This window comes from Odocoileus virginianus, chromosome 17 (assembly GCF_023699985.2).
Source record: "Odocoileus virginianus isolate 20LAN1187 ecotype Illinois chromosome 17, Ovbor_1.2, whole genome shotgun sequence".
In the NCBI taxonomy this organism is placed as follows: domain Eukaryota; kingdom Metazoa; phylum Chordata; class Mammalia; order Artiodactyla; family Cervidae; genus Odocoileus; species Odocoileus virginianus.
The window spans coordinates 33,228,934-33,244,896 of NC_069690.1; the positions used below are offsets into that span (position 1 = coordinate 33,228,934).

Sequence of the window (15,963 nt, forward strand, 5' to 3'; positions counted from 1 at the left end):
CATTTCTTATGGGGGCTGACCAACCCTGGAAGAGGCTCAGAGACATGTGGTTTGGCCCAGGTCCCCGCAAGTTGGTGGCAAACCAGGCCCTACCCTCCTGGCTCCCACTTCCCGCCCCCTCCCGCGGCCTCTCCCCTACGGCCTCTGGGGGTGCTGAGCTTACCTCAGCCCTACTCGCTGGGTGGCCTGGGCTCACCTGGAACCTCTCTGAGCCCTGGACTCCTGGGATGGTTGTGGGCAAGACCAAAGGTATAAACACACTAAAACTCAGTCATGCGGGTTCATGTTCATTTCTATCTGTTGTTGTTCAGTCACTCAGTCATGTCAGACTCCTGGTGACCTCATGGACTGCAGCACGCCAGGCTTCCCTGTCCCTCTCTATCTCCCAGAGTTTGCCCAAACTCATGTCCATTGAGTTGGTGATGCCATCCAACCATCTCATCCTCTGCTGACCTCTGGTATGCCTCCTGCGCCCCCCAACCCCATGTAAAGTGCTTGCAAGCCGCGGGAGGGGTTATGAAGCTACATAAAGGACTCGTCAGTGTGCAGGATGTGGTGACACTGGGATGGGTTCCAACTGGGGAAACTGACCCAGAAAGTGAAGAAACACCCTGAGTCTTTCTGCCCAGGAGCTTCTGCTCCTCCCAGGGACTCTACATCTTGAGTCCAGAATATCTACGTTTTCAAGGGGTCAGTCTCCACTCTCCATGGAGCTGAGGCATTCTGAGATCACGTGATGGAGCCCCAGCACCCTCCTGGTCGGGACCCGCCTGCCGCTTCCCCATCCTTCCTCCCGGCCGATATAGGCCGGGAGCCTGAGGGGCAAGCAGGGGGTTCCTGGAGGGCAGCTGTGGGGAAGACAGCAGGAGTAGATGAGAAAGCGCAGGCAGGAGGCTTCTTCTTAAGGGGCTGCTTCCCACTCAGGGACATCACGGCCGCCAGGATGGCCACCTCCATCAAGTCAGGGCCTGGCATCCCTGACCCCGTGCAGCCCGTGGCAAGGCAAACCTGCCAAGCTGCGCCTCCTACCCGCCTCTCACCTCTCAGCTCCCAGCTGGACACCCAGGGACCAGACGCAGAGGGCCTTGGGGTGGGGACTAAGAACAGCATTTATTGTTCATGCCTCCGCGAACCCCCAGGTTGGAGTGGGGGCCAAGCCCTCCAGCCAGTCAGAGGCCGGGCTGTGAGACCCCCTGCATGAGGCCAGCATGACCTGGAACTCGCACCATGTTGCTGGATCCAGGCAGGTGCCTGGGGGAGACCCCACTGGGTGTCGGGCAGGCGGCAGGGGCTGAGGTTCAGAGGGGCCGCTCAACCATCTGCTCCTGCATCGTCCTCAGACCAGGTAGCTGCCGGCAGGGAGGGGGCTTCCCTGAGGGAGGGGAGGACTGCCCCACCAAACAATGCCCCAGCTCCTCCCAGACCAGAGGCCTGAGGTTGGCCTGGGCGCCCGGTGTCCTGTCCAGGCCCCTGGGCCCACCCTGCACTGAGGTCCGTGGAGGGCCCGGCCAGGCAAGTACAGGGCCAGGGCTCAGCCCAGCTCAGTGGGGCCGCTTGCTGTCCAGAATCGCCCTCCAGTCATCTGCCCATGAGTGCAGCCTGCGGCTGGGGGGCTGCAGCTGTGTGTGGCGGTTGTGACAGGCTGTGAACAGGATGTGCTCCCAGCTGGGGTTCGGCTCGGCCCCTGGGGGAGAGAGCAGCACCTCAGGCCCATGGCAGGAGCCCCAGGGGGGTCACACCAGCCCGCTGGACAAGGACCCCCTTGCAGCCCTGGACCCCATCGCAGGTGCTCATTGGAGGCTGACCCTCGAGATGCCCGCCTGAACTGCCCCCATGCCCAGGCCAGCTTTGTCACCAGCTGTTGACCATGGGCCCTATAAGTCCCTCAAGCTTCAAGTCCCTTGTGTGGATTCCACTTTCTGGATGCTTATTGGGGTAGAGATGAGGATGTCTTCCCAGCCAGTTCCAAAAGTCATCAGGGAAGGAATGTATCAAATTTTCCCACTGAGGTGTCCAAGAAAATAGGATTTAACCCCGAAACTGCTGACGACCACCAGCAGGGGAGCATCTGCCAGAGCAGGCAGGCAGAACCAGGAGATAAAGAAACCGAATCTGATGGATGTTGTCTGAGCTCCTAGATTCAGCCATGCCTGAAGCCCTTCCAAGAAGAAGAAATGTAAAAAAGCAAAATGGTTGTCTGAGGAGGCCTTACAAATAGCTGAGAAAAGAAGAGAAGCAAAAGGTAAAGGAGAAAAGGAAAGATATATCCACTGAATGCAGAGTTTCAAAGAATAGCAGGAAGAGATAAGAAAGTCTTCCTAAGTGATCAATGCCAAGAAATAGAAGAAAACAATAGAATGGGAAAGACTAGAGATCTCTTCAAGAAAATGTGAGATACCAAGGAAACATTTCATGCAAAGATGGGCACAATAAAGGACAGAAGCAGAAGATACTAAGAAGAGGTGGCAAGAATACACGGAAGAACTATACAAAAAAAATGACCCAGATAACCACAATGGTGTGATCACTCACCTAGAGCCAGACATCCTGGAGTGTGAAGTCAAGTGGGCCTTAGGAAGCATCACCATGATCAAAGCTAGTGGAGGTTATGAAATTCCAGCTGAGCCATTTCAAATCCTAAAAGATGACGCTGTGAAAGTGCTTCACTCAATATGGCAGCAAATATGGAAAACTCAGCAATGGCCACAGGACTGGAAAAAGTCAGTTTTCATTCCAATCCCAAAGAATGTTCAGACTACCACACAACTGCACTCATCTCACATGTTAGCAAAGCAATGCTCAAAATTCTCCAAGCCAGGCTTCAACAGTACATGAACTATGAACTTCCAGATGTTCAAGCTGGATTTAGAAAAGGCAGAGGAAGCAGAGATCAAATTGCCAACATCCCTTTGATCACAGGAAAAGCAAGAAAATTCCAGAAAAACATCTACTTCTGCTTCATTGACTACGCTAAAGCATTTGACTGTGTGGATCACAACAAACTGTGGAAAATTCTTAAAGAGATGAGAATACCAGATTATCTTACCTGCCTCCTGAGAAATTCATATGCAGGTCAAGAAGCAATAGTTAGAACTGGACATGGAACAATGGACTGGTTCCAAATTGAGAAAGGAGTATGTCAAGGCTGTATACTGTCACCCTGCTTATTTAACTTATATGCAGAGTACATCATGTGAAATGCCAGGCTGGATGAAGCATGAGCTGGAATCAAGATTTCTGGGAGAAATATCAATAACCTCAAATATGCAGATGACAGCACCCTTATGGCAGAAATCAAAGAGGAACCAAATAGTCTCTTGATAAAAGTGAAAGAGGAGAGTGAAAAAGCTGGCTTAAAACTCAACATTCAGAAAACAAAGATCATGGCATCTGGTCCCATCACTTAATGGCAAATGGATGGAGAAACAATAGAAACAGTGACACACTATTTTCTTTCGTTCCAAAATCACTGCAGATGGTGGCTGCAGCCATGAAATTAAAAGATGCTTGCTCCTTGAAGAAAAGATATGACAAACCTAGACGCATATTAAAAAGCAAGAGACATTACCAACAAAGGTCAGTCTAGTCAAAGCTATGGTTTTTCCAGGAGTCATGTATGGATATGAGAATTGGATCATAAAGAAAGCTGAGCACCAAAGAATTGATGCTTTTGAACTTTGGTGTTGGAGAAGACTCTTGAGAGTACCGTGGACTGCAAGGAGATCCAACCAGTCAATCCTAAAGGAAATCCATCCCGAATGTTTATTGGAAGGACTGATGCTGAAGCTGAAGCTCCAATACATTGGTCACCTGATGTGAAGAACTAACTCATTGGAAAAGACCCTGATGCTGGGAAAGACTGAGCTCAGGAGGAAAAGGGGACGATAGAGGATGAAGTGGTTGGATGGCATCACCAACTTGATGGACATGAGTTTGAGCAAGATCTGGGAGCTGGTGATGGACAGGGAAGCCTGGCGTGCTGCAGTCCATGGGGTTGCAAAGAGTTGGACACTATTGAGTGACTGGATTGAACTGAACTGAACTGAACTGAAGCCCTCCCACCCCAGCTTTTCAGTTTGATGAACCAATCATTTCCCCTCGCCGTGATAAGCAAATTCAAGGTTTGTTTATTTTGGGGGGAGGGGGACACCCATAAGCAAAAGGGAAAAATACAGCTCCCAAACCACCTTCAACTACAGAAATTAGGTTTTGCTTTCCTGGTTTACATATTAGATTCAGTCCAAATTACTCTTGAGGAAAAAAGAAAGGATTCTGTTGCTAAAAAGAAATGTTTGGAAGCCAGAGTCTGGCCCTCATTTGACAGGAACGCAAGGCTTCAAGGTGTATAGTGACTGGATCAAGGCTGCCCAGTGCATTAGCCCTGGGCTGGACTGCTCTCCCTGACTCCCTGGGGATGCATGTGGGGAAGAAGCTTGTCTCCCTGAAAGGGAGGAGGCTCAGCTTGAGGTTCAATGCTGGACAAGACACCTCACACAGATCTGGTGACTATGGGGCTGGGGGATGGACACTTGGGTTGGGGCCCCCCTGCCTGCCCTTCCCCCACTTCAGGCCACTTGCCTGTGATGTCCACCCGGTCATCTATGAGGAGGTCAGCGGAGACCACGGTCTTGTCTCTGGTCAGCACGATCTGCTCCAGGAAGTCAGGGCCGAAGTGCTTCTCCACCCAGGCATACTGGAACGAGAGCGGGCCAAGGGGAGGCGGTGCTGTGAAGCCAGGGCACCACCAGGGAGACTACCCATGCGCAGGGCACCACAGGGCCGTCCTAGTCCACAGCTCTGAAGTGGCAGTACCGAAGCTCCGACCAGACACCCCAGCCTAGCTCAGGTCCCCCATGCACCCTGCAAGGCTCCAGCTCAAGGAAACGGGATGCAACCCTTAGGTGCATCATCCCTTCCAGAAGCCCTGACCACCTGCCTTCCAGCCGTACCCGAGCTTTGGTCTGGAGGCCACATGAGAACTGGACCCACAGTGGGAATGGGTGTGCGGTGCCAGAGCCAGTGGTACGGGCGTGTCTGGGGGCTCCCCGGACACCCTGCTCCTAGTGACCTTCCCCAGCAGATGGGGGACCCCACACAAAAGGCCATGCAGCCTACTTTTCTTAAAGCCCCCCATGGTCACAAAGTAACACAAACATCCCAGAATAACTGGGTGCCATCAGGTCCACAAAACGGCTTTGCAAGCCTATCTCCTTGCCAAACTGGGTCTATGAGAACAAGCTGACATCTGGACCATGCACCCGGCCAGGACTCGGACACCCAATGCCTTGCTTTGCTTAAAAACCCTTCAGAGGCCTTGGGGTGCCTGTTGCTTGAAGCCCCAACCCCTGGTTCTGTAAAGGCCCTGCCTTTCAGCCTCTCCCTCCCCCTCCCGCTTCTGCCCCTGCCCCTACCCCAGGTCTCTTGGCCTTTGCTCAGCTGTTTCACCACTCACAAATGGTCCTCCCAGTTCCTCCTTTCCCCAGGGAGCCAGCCTGGGCTCCTGGGCTTCCTCCCTGCTGGACCACAGAGCCTGGGACACCTGTCTCTCTTCCTGCCGCACTGTCCTCAGCTCCCAGGCATTTTTAAGCCCCAGATGCCCAGTGTTGTAGCAGGGTAACAGTTTCCTGAATGACAAATGTACTTACTTTGTTATTGCTAAAGTAATGGCTAATCAAAGAGATTTTGAAAAATCAAGGAAAGTCAGAGAAACATCTATAGTTGACAGAATTTCCTTCCTTCTTTTTTTTTTTAACATTTGGGAGGAGGCCCCGGCCCAGACCCCCAGGCGGGCTGGAGGGGAGGGTCCCAGCCCTTCCCCAGGATGCAGGCAAGGTGAGCAGAGGCCCCGCGGCAGGTGTCTCACCTTCTCGAAGGGACAGTACTTGTACATCTTGATGGGGCTCGTGCAAATGAAGACGTCAGTGCTGGGGAGAGAGCAAGCAGGTGAGGCTGTGTGCCCACAGCCCCTCAGCCTGGGCCCACACCTCCCCCAGCCCCCCGCCATGGCCCCGGCCACCACGTGGGACACCAGCCTGGGGCCTGCAAAGCACATGGCAGCCCCCATGCAGCCAGCCACGCAGAGGTGAGGAGCCACCACCCCAGAAGTGGCAGGAACTACTGGGGAAGGTGAGCAGCATCCAGCCAGGGAGGCTTTACAGGACAGAACCAGTTATCAGGGACATTGGGCCCCGCTCAGCACAGAGCCAAGAATCCTGCAAGCCAGAGTCTGGGTCAAGGCTGGTCTTCCTGGGCCCTCAGGGACCCCTGAGGTCTGTGCTGCACCAGCGCCTCCTACAACCCCAGACCAAGCACCCACCAACAGTGCCAGCGGGTCCCCTGCCCCTCGGGGTCGCACCCGTGGGACACTGGGTCCCGGCTCCTTCTCTCTGAAAAGCGGTCCCGAGAGGCCTCAGTCAGACTGCAGCCCTGGGTCTCTCCTGCTATGTCCCTGTGGAGTTGCCTGTTCCGGACATTTCGTTACAGGAACCCCACAGCATGTGGTCTTGTCCTTTGGGGTCATGTTTTCAAGAGCACTGGAACTTCAGGCCTCTTTAGTGCCCGGTGACATCGTAGTGACGCACATGCTACCAGGTTGGAGGGCGCAACTACTTCCCCCCGAGCATCGAGCTGCTGGGGACGCCCGTGCTCAGGGCCTGGTGGATCTGCACCTCCGTTTCTCTCGGTACGACTGCTGGGTTACAGCCGGCTCCATGCCCCGGGGACATGGCTGCTGAGGCAACAGCTGCATGTTTCCATCCCACCATAGGCAACAAGGACTCCAAGCTCCCTCCATCCTTGGCTAAACTCGTCTTTCTTGTCATAGTCGTTCCGTGGGCTTCCACAGTAGAATAACGCTGAGGCAAACTTCACATGCCTAGTTGCCATCTGGAGCTCTTCTTTGGAGAAATGCCAAACTCAGCACCTGAGCCCGTGGTTTTAAAACCTAAGTGAGATGACACCCTTCTCTCTTCAACCACGTGCCCCACATCCTTCCTGCTCCACACTTGCTGAAACCTTGGTCTCCTTTATTACCAAGTCAGCAAAGCCCTTCCCCTCCCGGGGCCTGTACCTCTGCCCACTCTGATCTTCACTATTCACTTCAACCCTGCAGGTCTAGGGTCAGATGTCACCTTCTTGGAGAAGCATCTGCACCTGAACGAGCCCCTCCCGGGAAACCTCCAACACAAAGCATTAGACACAAGGCTATCCACTTGGTTATGACTCGACCCCTCTCTCCGTGCAAACTTTGGGGACAGACTGATCATCAGAATTGTCTACCCAGCTAAGATCCAGCTGGGATCTTAGGGCCAATGCATGTCGCAGGTTGGAATTTCTGCAAAATAGAGCAGCTGAGAAAAAGCTCCAGAACCCACATGCCCCCTCTGCCACCCCCTAAAGAATCCTCAAACACGTCTGCAAACTAACAAGTTCTGGGACCCCACCCCACCATGAAAAGGAACCTCTCATAGAGGTTCCTCTTCCCTATGCTGCTTTGGCCAAAGGACACTCTTCTTCCTGCTCACCTATTAAATTCTATCAAGTAGTAACAGTGGCAGGTAATGTTTATACTGTGCGCATTTTACAGATGAAGAGATCGAGTCGCAGAGTTTAGAAACGTGCTATGGGTTTGATTCTGGAGAAGTGGACTCACTCTGGTTCACACTCAGCCTTAACCACATGCAACCCAGCTCCCCAGACCACAGCTGGTAAATGTAGTCCAGACAAGAACAGAGCTTTTAAAGCTTTATATGGGACTCCCCTGGGGGTCCAGTGCTTAAGAATCACTGTGCAATGCAGGGGACACATATTTAATCCCTGGTTGGGGAACGAAGATCCCACATGCTGCAGAGCAACTAAGTCTGCACGCCACAACTAGAGAGTCCACGTACTGTGACCAAAGATCTCACATGATACAACCAAGACCCAAAACAGCTGGAAAAAAAAAAAAAGGCTTTGGTGCAAAAGCTTTTTTACACGTTCTCTGCCTCTCTGGGTTTTTGCTACAGGTAGAAGAAGTTGTATCACACCACTCCAGTGTAAATCAAGTTTAAATCATAGACTAGAATAGAATATACTGCTCAGAGGGCCTGAATTCAAGACTAAAGATAAATTATCAACCAAACCAGCCTACAAGTCAACACAAACAAAGTGTTTTCTGCTTCTCTGATGTCTACTTATCATGTGAGAACCTTGAAAGCTGATGAAGTTCAAAGGCAGTTACATGGCATGTGCATACGTGCTAAGTCGCTTCAGTTGTATCCAACTCTGTGCGATCCTATGGACTGTAGCCTGCCAGGTTCCTCTGTCCCCGGGATTCTCCAGGGAATAACACTGGGGTGGGATGCTGTGTCCTCCTCCAGGGAATCTTCTCAACCCAGGGGTTGAGCCCATGTCTCTCATGTCTCCTGAATTGGCAGGTATGTTCTTTACCAGCAACACCACCTGGGAAGGCCAGTTACATGGCACAACCAAGGCCAAATCACACCAAATATTTGATTTGTCATTGTGACTACTAAATTCAAGCAAATCTGTGACCAATAAAAGTTATGCAAGCCTAGAAAGAAATCCTAACATTTATGTGCAATTGACTTTTGACAAGGAAGCCAAGACCATTCCAAGGAGGAAAAGAAGGGTCTTTTCAACAAATGACTCTGGGACAACTGGATTTCCCACATGAAAAAGAAGGAAGTAGGACCTCGCACCACATGAAAAAAATTAACTCAAAATGAATCAAACAAACTGAACATAAGAGCTAAACCTATACAACTCTTAGAAGAAAACACAGGAGCAAATCTTTGTGACCTTGGGTTAGGCAGAGGATCCTTACAGATGGAAACAAAAACACAAACAGCAAAAGAAAATAAGAGATAAATTTAACTACATAAAAATAAAAACTTTGGGTTCCAAAGGACACCAGCAAGAAAGTAAAACAATAATCAGAGAATAAGAAACTGTATCTGCAAGTCATATATCTCACAAAGGACTTGTTAACCCAGAATATATAAAGAGCTCTTAAGAGTTAACAATAACAAAAACGACAAATAACCCAATTGAAAAAAAGTTAGCAAAAGATCTGAATAAACATTTCCTAAAAGGACAGACAGCTGATATGCACACCAAAAGAAACTGCATAGCATTTGTCTTCAGAGAAATGCAGATTAAAACCACAGTGAGACATCACATCACACCCACTAGGATGGCTAAAATAAAAAAGACCATAGCTAAATAAAATAAATATATTTTTTAAAAAAGAGACTTCCCCGGTGGTCCAGTGGGTAAGACTCCACTCTCCCCATGCAGGGGGCCTAAGGTTCAATCCCTGGTCAGGGAACTAGATCCCCCCACATGCTGCAACTAAGACCTGGTGCAGCCAAATAAATAACAAATAAAATAAATATTAAAAAAAAATAAAAGACTACAGCCAGGGTTGGGAGGAGGAGTTGAATCCCTCTAATGTTACTAGTGGGAATGTAAAACGTACAGCTGAAAACAGTTTGGATTCAGCCCATGACCCGGCAGTTCCACTCCTGGGTACACACCTAAGAGAATAAAAACAAGCAACCACAAAGACCTGTAGGTGAATGTTCACAGCAGTGTTAGTCTCCATATTTAAAAAGAAGAACACCCCAAGGTCTACCAGTTAATGAAAAGATGGACAGAACATGGCGGGGCCACAGGACTGACAGCCACTTGGCAGTGAAATGAGACAAAATGCTGATTCACCCTGGGACACAGATAAACCTGGAAACATGCTGAGGGAAAGAAGTGGCCACAGAAGGCCAGATACCATAAGAAATGTATATGAAACGCCCAGAAGAGGCAAATTCAGGGACAGAAGGCCTACTGTGGTTGACATGGGCAGTGGGGGGAGGGTGACTGTGGATGGTCCAGGGTTTCTCTGGGGGGGATGGGGAGCTGATAGGCTGTGAAGCTGATGATGGTGATGGATGAACACCTCTGTGACTCTGCTTAAAACCACTGGGTGTGGGCTGCGTGAATTACATGTCAGTAAGACAACTGTTTTTTAAGCTCTCAGAGGAGGAGCACTGTATTACTGGATTGCAGCGGGCACTGGTTCCGGGTGCAGGGGGGCTTCAGCTCACAGGGTCAGGCGGATGTCTCCCCCTCCTCCTGCTGCCACCTCCTCCCATCTCTGCCAGGTTCCCATCGCACCCTCTCACATGGCCCTGTGTTATCACAGTCTTCCCGACTGATGCTCTGCTCACCGCCTGCTCCCTGGCTGGACTGTAAGCTCCAGGGTAGCAGGGAACGAGTCTAACAGTTGGTTCTCAGGGATTTGCTGAATAAATGAACCCAGGACACAGAGCGAAGCGCATCAAACTAGACTCCACATTCTCCCAAGTTACTAAATGGAAGCATCTTAGCCTGCAGAGAGGCCCTGGCGGACTGAACAAGCCAGCCCATGCAGGGTGCAGGGCAAGCGAGAGGAAGACAGGCAGAGGGCACGCGGGAAGGGGTGTGGACCCTGGGTCGGGACAGACTTACCTCTCCAGGTTAGCCATCTGTTTCACGGCTTCCACAGCCCCTGGGAGAGGTTCGAGGTCAAAGAAGAAGTTCTCAGACTCCCAGATGCTGATGGCCTTCTCCTGAGAAGAGGGGGAAAAAAAGCAGGTGACGCCCGGGGTCCTCAGCACCCTGAGCCCCACACCCAAGGACAGTCTTCCCGAAGGCAGGTGGGTGGAGGGGCATGTGCTCCAGGAGGGACCCACCTTCTGCAAGGATCTGGCAGGGGCCAGCTACAGGGTTCAGAAGATGGCTTTGCTGGCAGCCTCACGGGAGTCAGAGGGCGGGAAGGCTGGCCTTCAGGAACCACGTCCTTGCCTGTCTAAGGGCCAGGGCACCCTGGAGGTCGTGAGGGCAGGCCGGGTCCTGCCTTGATGCTGAAGCCCTCATTCACGTTCAGTAGCTGGAGGAGCTCAGGCCTTTCAGATCCCCAAGGAATGGGGGCATGGGCAGAAGGTGAGCTCTGCTCAACACCAGCAGAGCAGCTCCTTATCTGTGCTATGTGTTGGGATACCAATAAACACTGTTTTTTTTTTTTTTTAAGTATTCTGCTGTTTTAAAGAAGTCCCAAATGCAGACCCTCATTTCACATGTGAGAAAACCAAGGCTCAGAATGGGGACAAGACTGACTTAATGTCACTCAGCAAAATGGTGGCTTCCAAACACCTGGCGAGGAGCGCCCACCTTACGCTGCTGGCCAAATTCAAGTCTGCAGAATGCCACTTCCTTCCAAGGCCAGGCCAAGAGGAAAGTGACAAACCCCAGCCTCTGAGAAGCAAGAAACAGATCCCCCATCAGGTCAGAAGTCCCCCATCCCAGAACAAGTGCTGCCCCTACAGTGAGCACACGGAGGTCACACAGGTCAGAGGTTCTCAATGGATTTAAGCAAACCAGTGCTTATTGCTAACATACACTATGTCTGACTCTCACATCCCTCAAGGGGCAAGAACTGCCATCCCCAGGATACAAATGAGGCAGCTGGGCTTCACAGGCTTTTTTCAAAGCCACTTGAAAATTTTTTTCAAGTTCAGAACTTGAACTTGGGTCTTCTGACTCTAAGGGGTGTGGTGCCAGTGTGACTAGTGGAAAGCAGGCTCGAGGAGGAGTCAGAAGTGCTGGCCCTGGTGGTGTGACCTGGGGCTAACCACTTCACCTCTGACCAACGACCCAGCTTCCCTCCCTACCCCCAACCTGCTCTGAAACCCTGGTCAAGGTATTTCCTCTCTCTGGGATCAGTTCAACTGTCCAACAGTGTAAGATTCTAAGTCAGTTACAATGAGCTATGCCTTCCTCTGCCCTGCTTACCCCTTGGCATGTGAAGATCAAAGGAAATACAGACAAACACATGTTTTGTAAACCATGGATGCCTCCATGTGTAAGCTGGGTGCTTACATGGGTGCCTGACTGGGTGCTTTTCAGGCAGACACTGGACCAGTTGTGCCAGGGGAGACCCAGGGAGGTCCTGCCGTGAGTGGGGCTGGAGATCAGGTCACATGTGCCTCTATCAAAGCCCTGTTGCCTGCAAGGTTCCCAGGAGCTGAAATGCACAGCAAGCTCTCGGAGTAGCGCTTGTTGGTGCCCCTGGAGCTCTGCTCCCAGGCCTTGGAAACCAGTAAATCATCCCCTCAGAGCCAGAGTCTGCACATGGGAGCAAGGGACTGGAAGAGCCACTGGCCTGAGAGCTGGGGGTGGGCTTCCCTTCCGCATGGTAAGGCGGTCCTGGGAGGAAAGAGGTACTGTGACTGCACTGCTGAGCACCCTCTGTGAACGAACACATCCAGGGTGGAGGAGGATGTCAGAGCCTGCAAAGTTACTAGGGCGTTTTCTCCGGTCTACGGTTTTTAACTGGGTATCAGGACTGGGAGGAGTCAGCACCCCAGGCTTGGGGGAAGGTCACCTTCTGAAGCGCCTGGTGTTCATGAAGAGAAGGGGCACTTGATTTCCTTTGGAACACTGGCCCCTCCACAAACCAGAGTTCTGTCAAGATGCTGCTCGTGAGTCACAGAACTGGCACTTGTTGGGGGAGGACAGAGGACAGGACTGGATGACCTTGGCACGCAGAAGGACCGTTGGATCCTGGCTGCCCCTTCCACAAGGGAGAAAATCAAGCCTGCCTCAGAGAGGAGGGGATGCAGACTAGCTGGGTTACAGAACAGGCTCTCAAATCATATCAGCTCTCCTGGTAGCCATCTCAGAAGGCCCGCTGAGGGACAGCAGAAAACACTGGGCCTCTAGGTTGGTCCAGGGCAAAATCTGGCTCCTGTCACCAAGCAATTTAAATGTACAAGCCAAGCCATCTGTCTGGGAGTGAGCCTGGTATCTCCTCTCCATACACCATGGACTCAGAGAGTAGAGCACTGTGGGAGGGGGCCTGTCAGAGCCCAGGTGCTCAGGGGGGCTGGCAAGGCCAGTGGATAAGGCAAGGAGTAGATCCAAACCCACCGTGATACTGACTCCCTGTGTGCTGTGATGTCCAGAAAGGCTCACAAGCTCTCTGGGCCTAATTCTACTGGGAGCCACGCTTTGCTGTAAAAGGGCGAAAAGAATGGATGCTAAAGATGCTCATCAAATCCACGAGGAGGAAGAAACAGGAATGTGACTTGAGGCCAGGTACACCCAAAATTAAAGTCAGTTGAAGATGGAGAGTTGGATATATTACGTTTTATGTACTCCTGAATTTTGAGAAGCCCTTGATGACAGCCAACAGCGTGGCCCCCCAGGACTCGGTGCTACGGGAGGCGAGCCCCAGAGGCACGCGCGCCCGGGGCGGGGATGCTCACGCTCAGCCCGGGCTGCAGGCGGCCGTACTGCTCCGACACCCAGAAGCCGCGCCGGTCCTCCAGCGCGATGAAGGGCTGGTCGGGGAAGCGCGCGCGGAACTTCCTGAGGAAGCCGCCCTCGAAGTCGGCCAGCACGCCGTCCATGTCCACCAGCACTCGCAGGGCGCGGCCAGCAGGCCCACCCGACGCCCAGCGCCGCCCTGCCGGCCCCGCCGCGCCGCGGGGCCTCCGCGAGCACCAACCGCACAGGCGGATCATGGCCCCAGGCGGGCGCTCTTCGCGGGCACCGGGGCCATGACTGCGGGAGAAGACACTGCGGGCCTGGGGGCCGGGCGCGGGGCGCGCGGGGTGCGGGCAGCGCACGGACGCGCGCGGCGCCGTGGGCGCGCGGGGTACGGGCGGGGGGCGCGGGGCGCGGGGGGCAAGAGCGCGCAAGCTCCGGCCCCAGAGCGAGGCTGCTGTTTCGCCGCCCTTAAAGGGACCCGCGCCGACCGAGGCGGGCCCGAGGGGCGTGGCCTGGAGGATAGTCCAGGGCTCTGGGCTGTCCCCGGGGCGTCCGCAGTCCCTGGATCTCCACTGGCACCTTCTCCTGGGATTCTGCGCCTGGGCTCCCTCCTCCAACTGCCACAGCGAGGATGGAGCAGGCCTGTGTCGCAGAGACGTTTACTGAGCCCCTAGAGCGTCTCTCAGTGGAGCATATGGACGAGGTCCTGCCATCTTGGAACTTACATCTTAGAAGGGGAGATGGACAGGAGGCAAATAAGCCAAGTACACAGGCAGAAGAATTTAAGGGAGGGAACCAGAACAGGGTGATGCGCCCCCTGCTTTATAGTGACTAGCTGGGGAAAGCTGCCAGAACAGACAGAAAGCCTTAATTAAACTGGCGACTTTCAAATGAATCCATAAATGAATATTGTTATGTACCCTGTTGTAAGTGGGTTTTGGGAGGAGACATTTAAAATCTTTTATTGTCACTCTGGTTGAAAAAGAGACAGTTACTATTGTTATAGACAAGCAATATTCAACAGACACACCAGGATCCTTCTCATTAACATTCTAGCCACACTAGCATTTTCTCAATTCCAGAAACACCAAATTTATCTGGGTCTTAAGACTTTGGCATACATTTATTCCTCGCTCTGAAACTCTCTGCCCAAGATCTCTTTTTTATTTATTGTATTTGTGTGACTGCCTTGGGTCTTAGTTGTGGCACCCCGGAATCTTAGATGCATCTTGTGGGATCTTTTTTTGTGGCATACCAGCTCCGGAGCTTCCGGGCTTAGTAGTTGCCATGCTCAGTTTTAGTTGCTCTGAGTCATGTGGGACCTTAGTTCCCCAACCAGGGATCAAACCAGTGTCCCCTGCATTGCAAGGCAAATTCTTACCTGCTAGACCACCAGGGAAGTCCCCCAGCTCTTTCTCACCCTTCTGAACTTGGAAGCATTTCCTGACCTTCCTCTACCCCATCACCATGTTTTATTTTCTTCATAACATGTGCTAACTCTCTGAAAGTATTTCATTTGCTTGCTTAGTGTCTTACTCTTCAACCAGAACTTCATGTCAGCAAGAACTTTCTGTTTAGATCACAGATATACGCAGCCCCGTCCTTGCATCTGGCACAGGGTTGGACACAGAGAAAGAAGTAAGTGTGTTTTCAAAGAATGAAAAACAGAGCTTCCCTGGTGGTACAGTGGATGGGAATCTGCCTGCCAGTGCAGGCGACACAGGTTCCATCCCTGGTCCAGGAAGATCTCACAGGCCGCCGAACAGTTAAGCCAATGCACCGCAACTACTGCGCCTGTGCTGTAGAGCCCATGCTCCGCAACAAGTGAAGCCCTGCAATGAGAAGCCTGAGCACCAAGACAAAGAGTAGCCCCACCTCTCCGCACCTGGAAAAAGCCCTCCTGCAGCAACAAAGACCCAGCACAACCAAAAGTAAATAATAAAATCATTTTTTTTTAATGAGAAAACAGATGATTGAATGTGGCATCTCCACTCACTTCTGTGGCTGTTTGTTGTAAGGTGTGTCTTATGTAATTGCCGGGTTTTATACATGACTAGCTTTTAAAGAAAAGGGGAAAATATATTCAAGGTTATCCCAGTAACCATGTCTTTTTCAGTCATTTTCATTCTTGAGAGGAAGAAAGAAGGGTGGGATGTCTCTTAGCAGTACTGAAATGAGTGTGATTTTATTTTTGGCTCCTCTTTGCTGCATCCAGGCCTTCTCAGACTTCAGCGTGCATCAAGGTTACCCGTAGGACTTGTTAAATTCAGACGGCAGGGCACCACCCTCAGAGTTTCTGATGTAGTAAATCTAAAGTGGAATCCCAGAAGTTTCCAGGTGGGACTTAGCTGGTAGTCCAGTGGTTACGAATTACCTTGCAATGTGGGAGACAAGAGATGGAACCCTGGTCAGGAAACTAACATCCCAAGTGCCACAGAGCAACTGAGCCCACGCACCAAAACTACTGTGCCACAACCAGTCTGTGCATGCCTGCCTGCTCAGCCGCTTTAGTTGTGTCTGGGCCTGTGCAACCCTATGGACTGTAGCCCACCAGGCTCCCCTGTACATGGGATTCTCCAGGCAAGAATATTGGAGTGGGTTGCTGTGCTTTCCTCCAGCAGATCTTCCCGACCTAGGGATTAAACCTGTGTCTTT

At 52.0% G+C, this 15,963-nt stretch overlaps 1 protein-coding gene across 1 annotated transcript; it reads right to left on the reverse strand.

Annotated features, from left to right (window-relative positions):
* Positions 1 to 1,091: 1,091 nt before the first annotated feature.
* NT5M (5',3'-nucleotidase, mitochondrial) lies at positions 1,092 to 13,732 on the reverse strand. Its single transcript, XM_020914053.2, has 5 exons — positions 13,305 to 13,732; positions 10,507 to 10,607; positions 5,864 to 5,924; positions 4,579 to 4,693; positions 1,092 to 1,684 (listed from the first exon to the last, which is right to left on the reverse strand). The coding sequence occupies exons 1-5, from the start codon at positions 13,560 to 13,562 to the stop codon at positions 1,542 to 1,544; spliced, it is 678 nt and encodes a 225-aa protein (XP_020769712.1). The 5' UTR covers positions 13,563 to 13,732; the 3' UTR covers positions 1,092 to 1,541.
* Between the last annotated feature and the right edge of the window lie 2,231 nt (positions 13,733 to 15,963).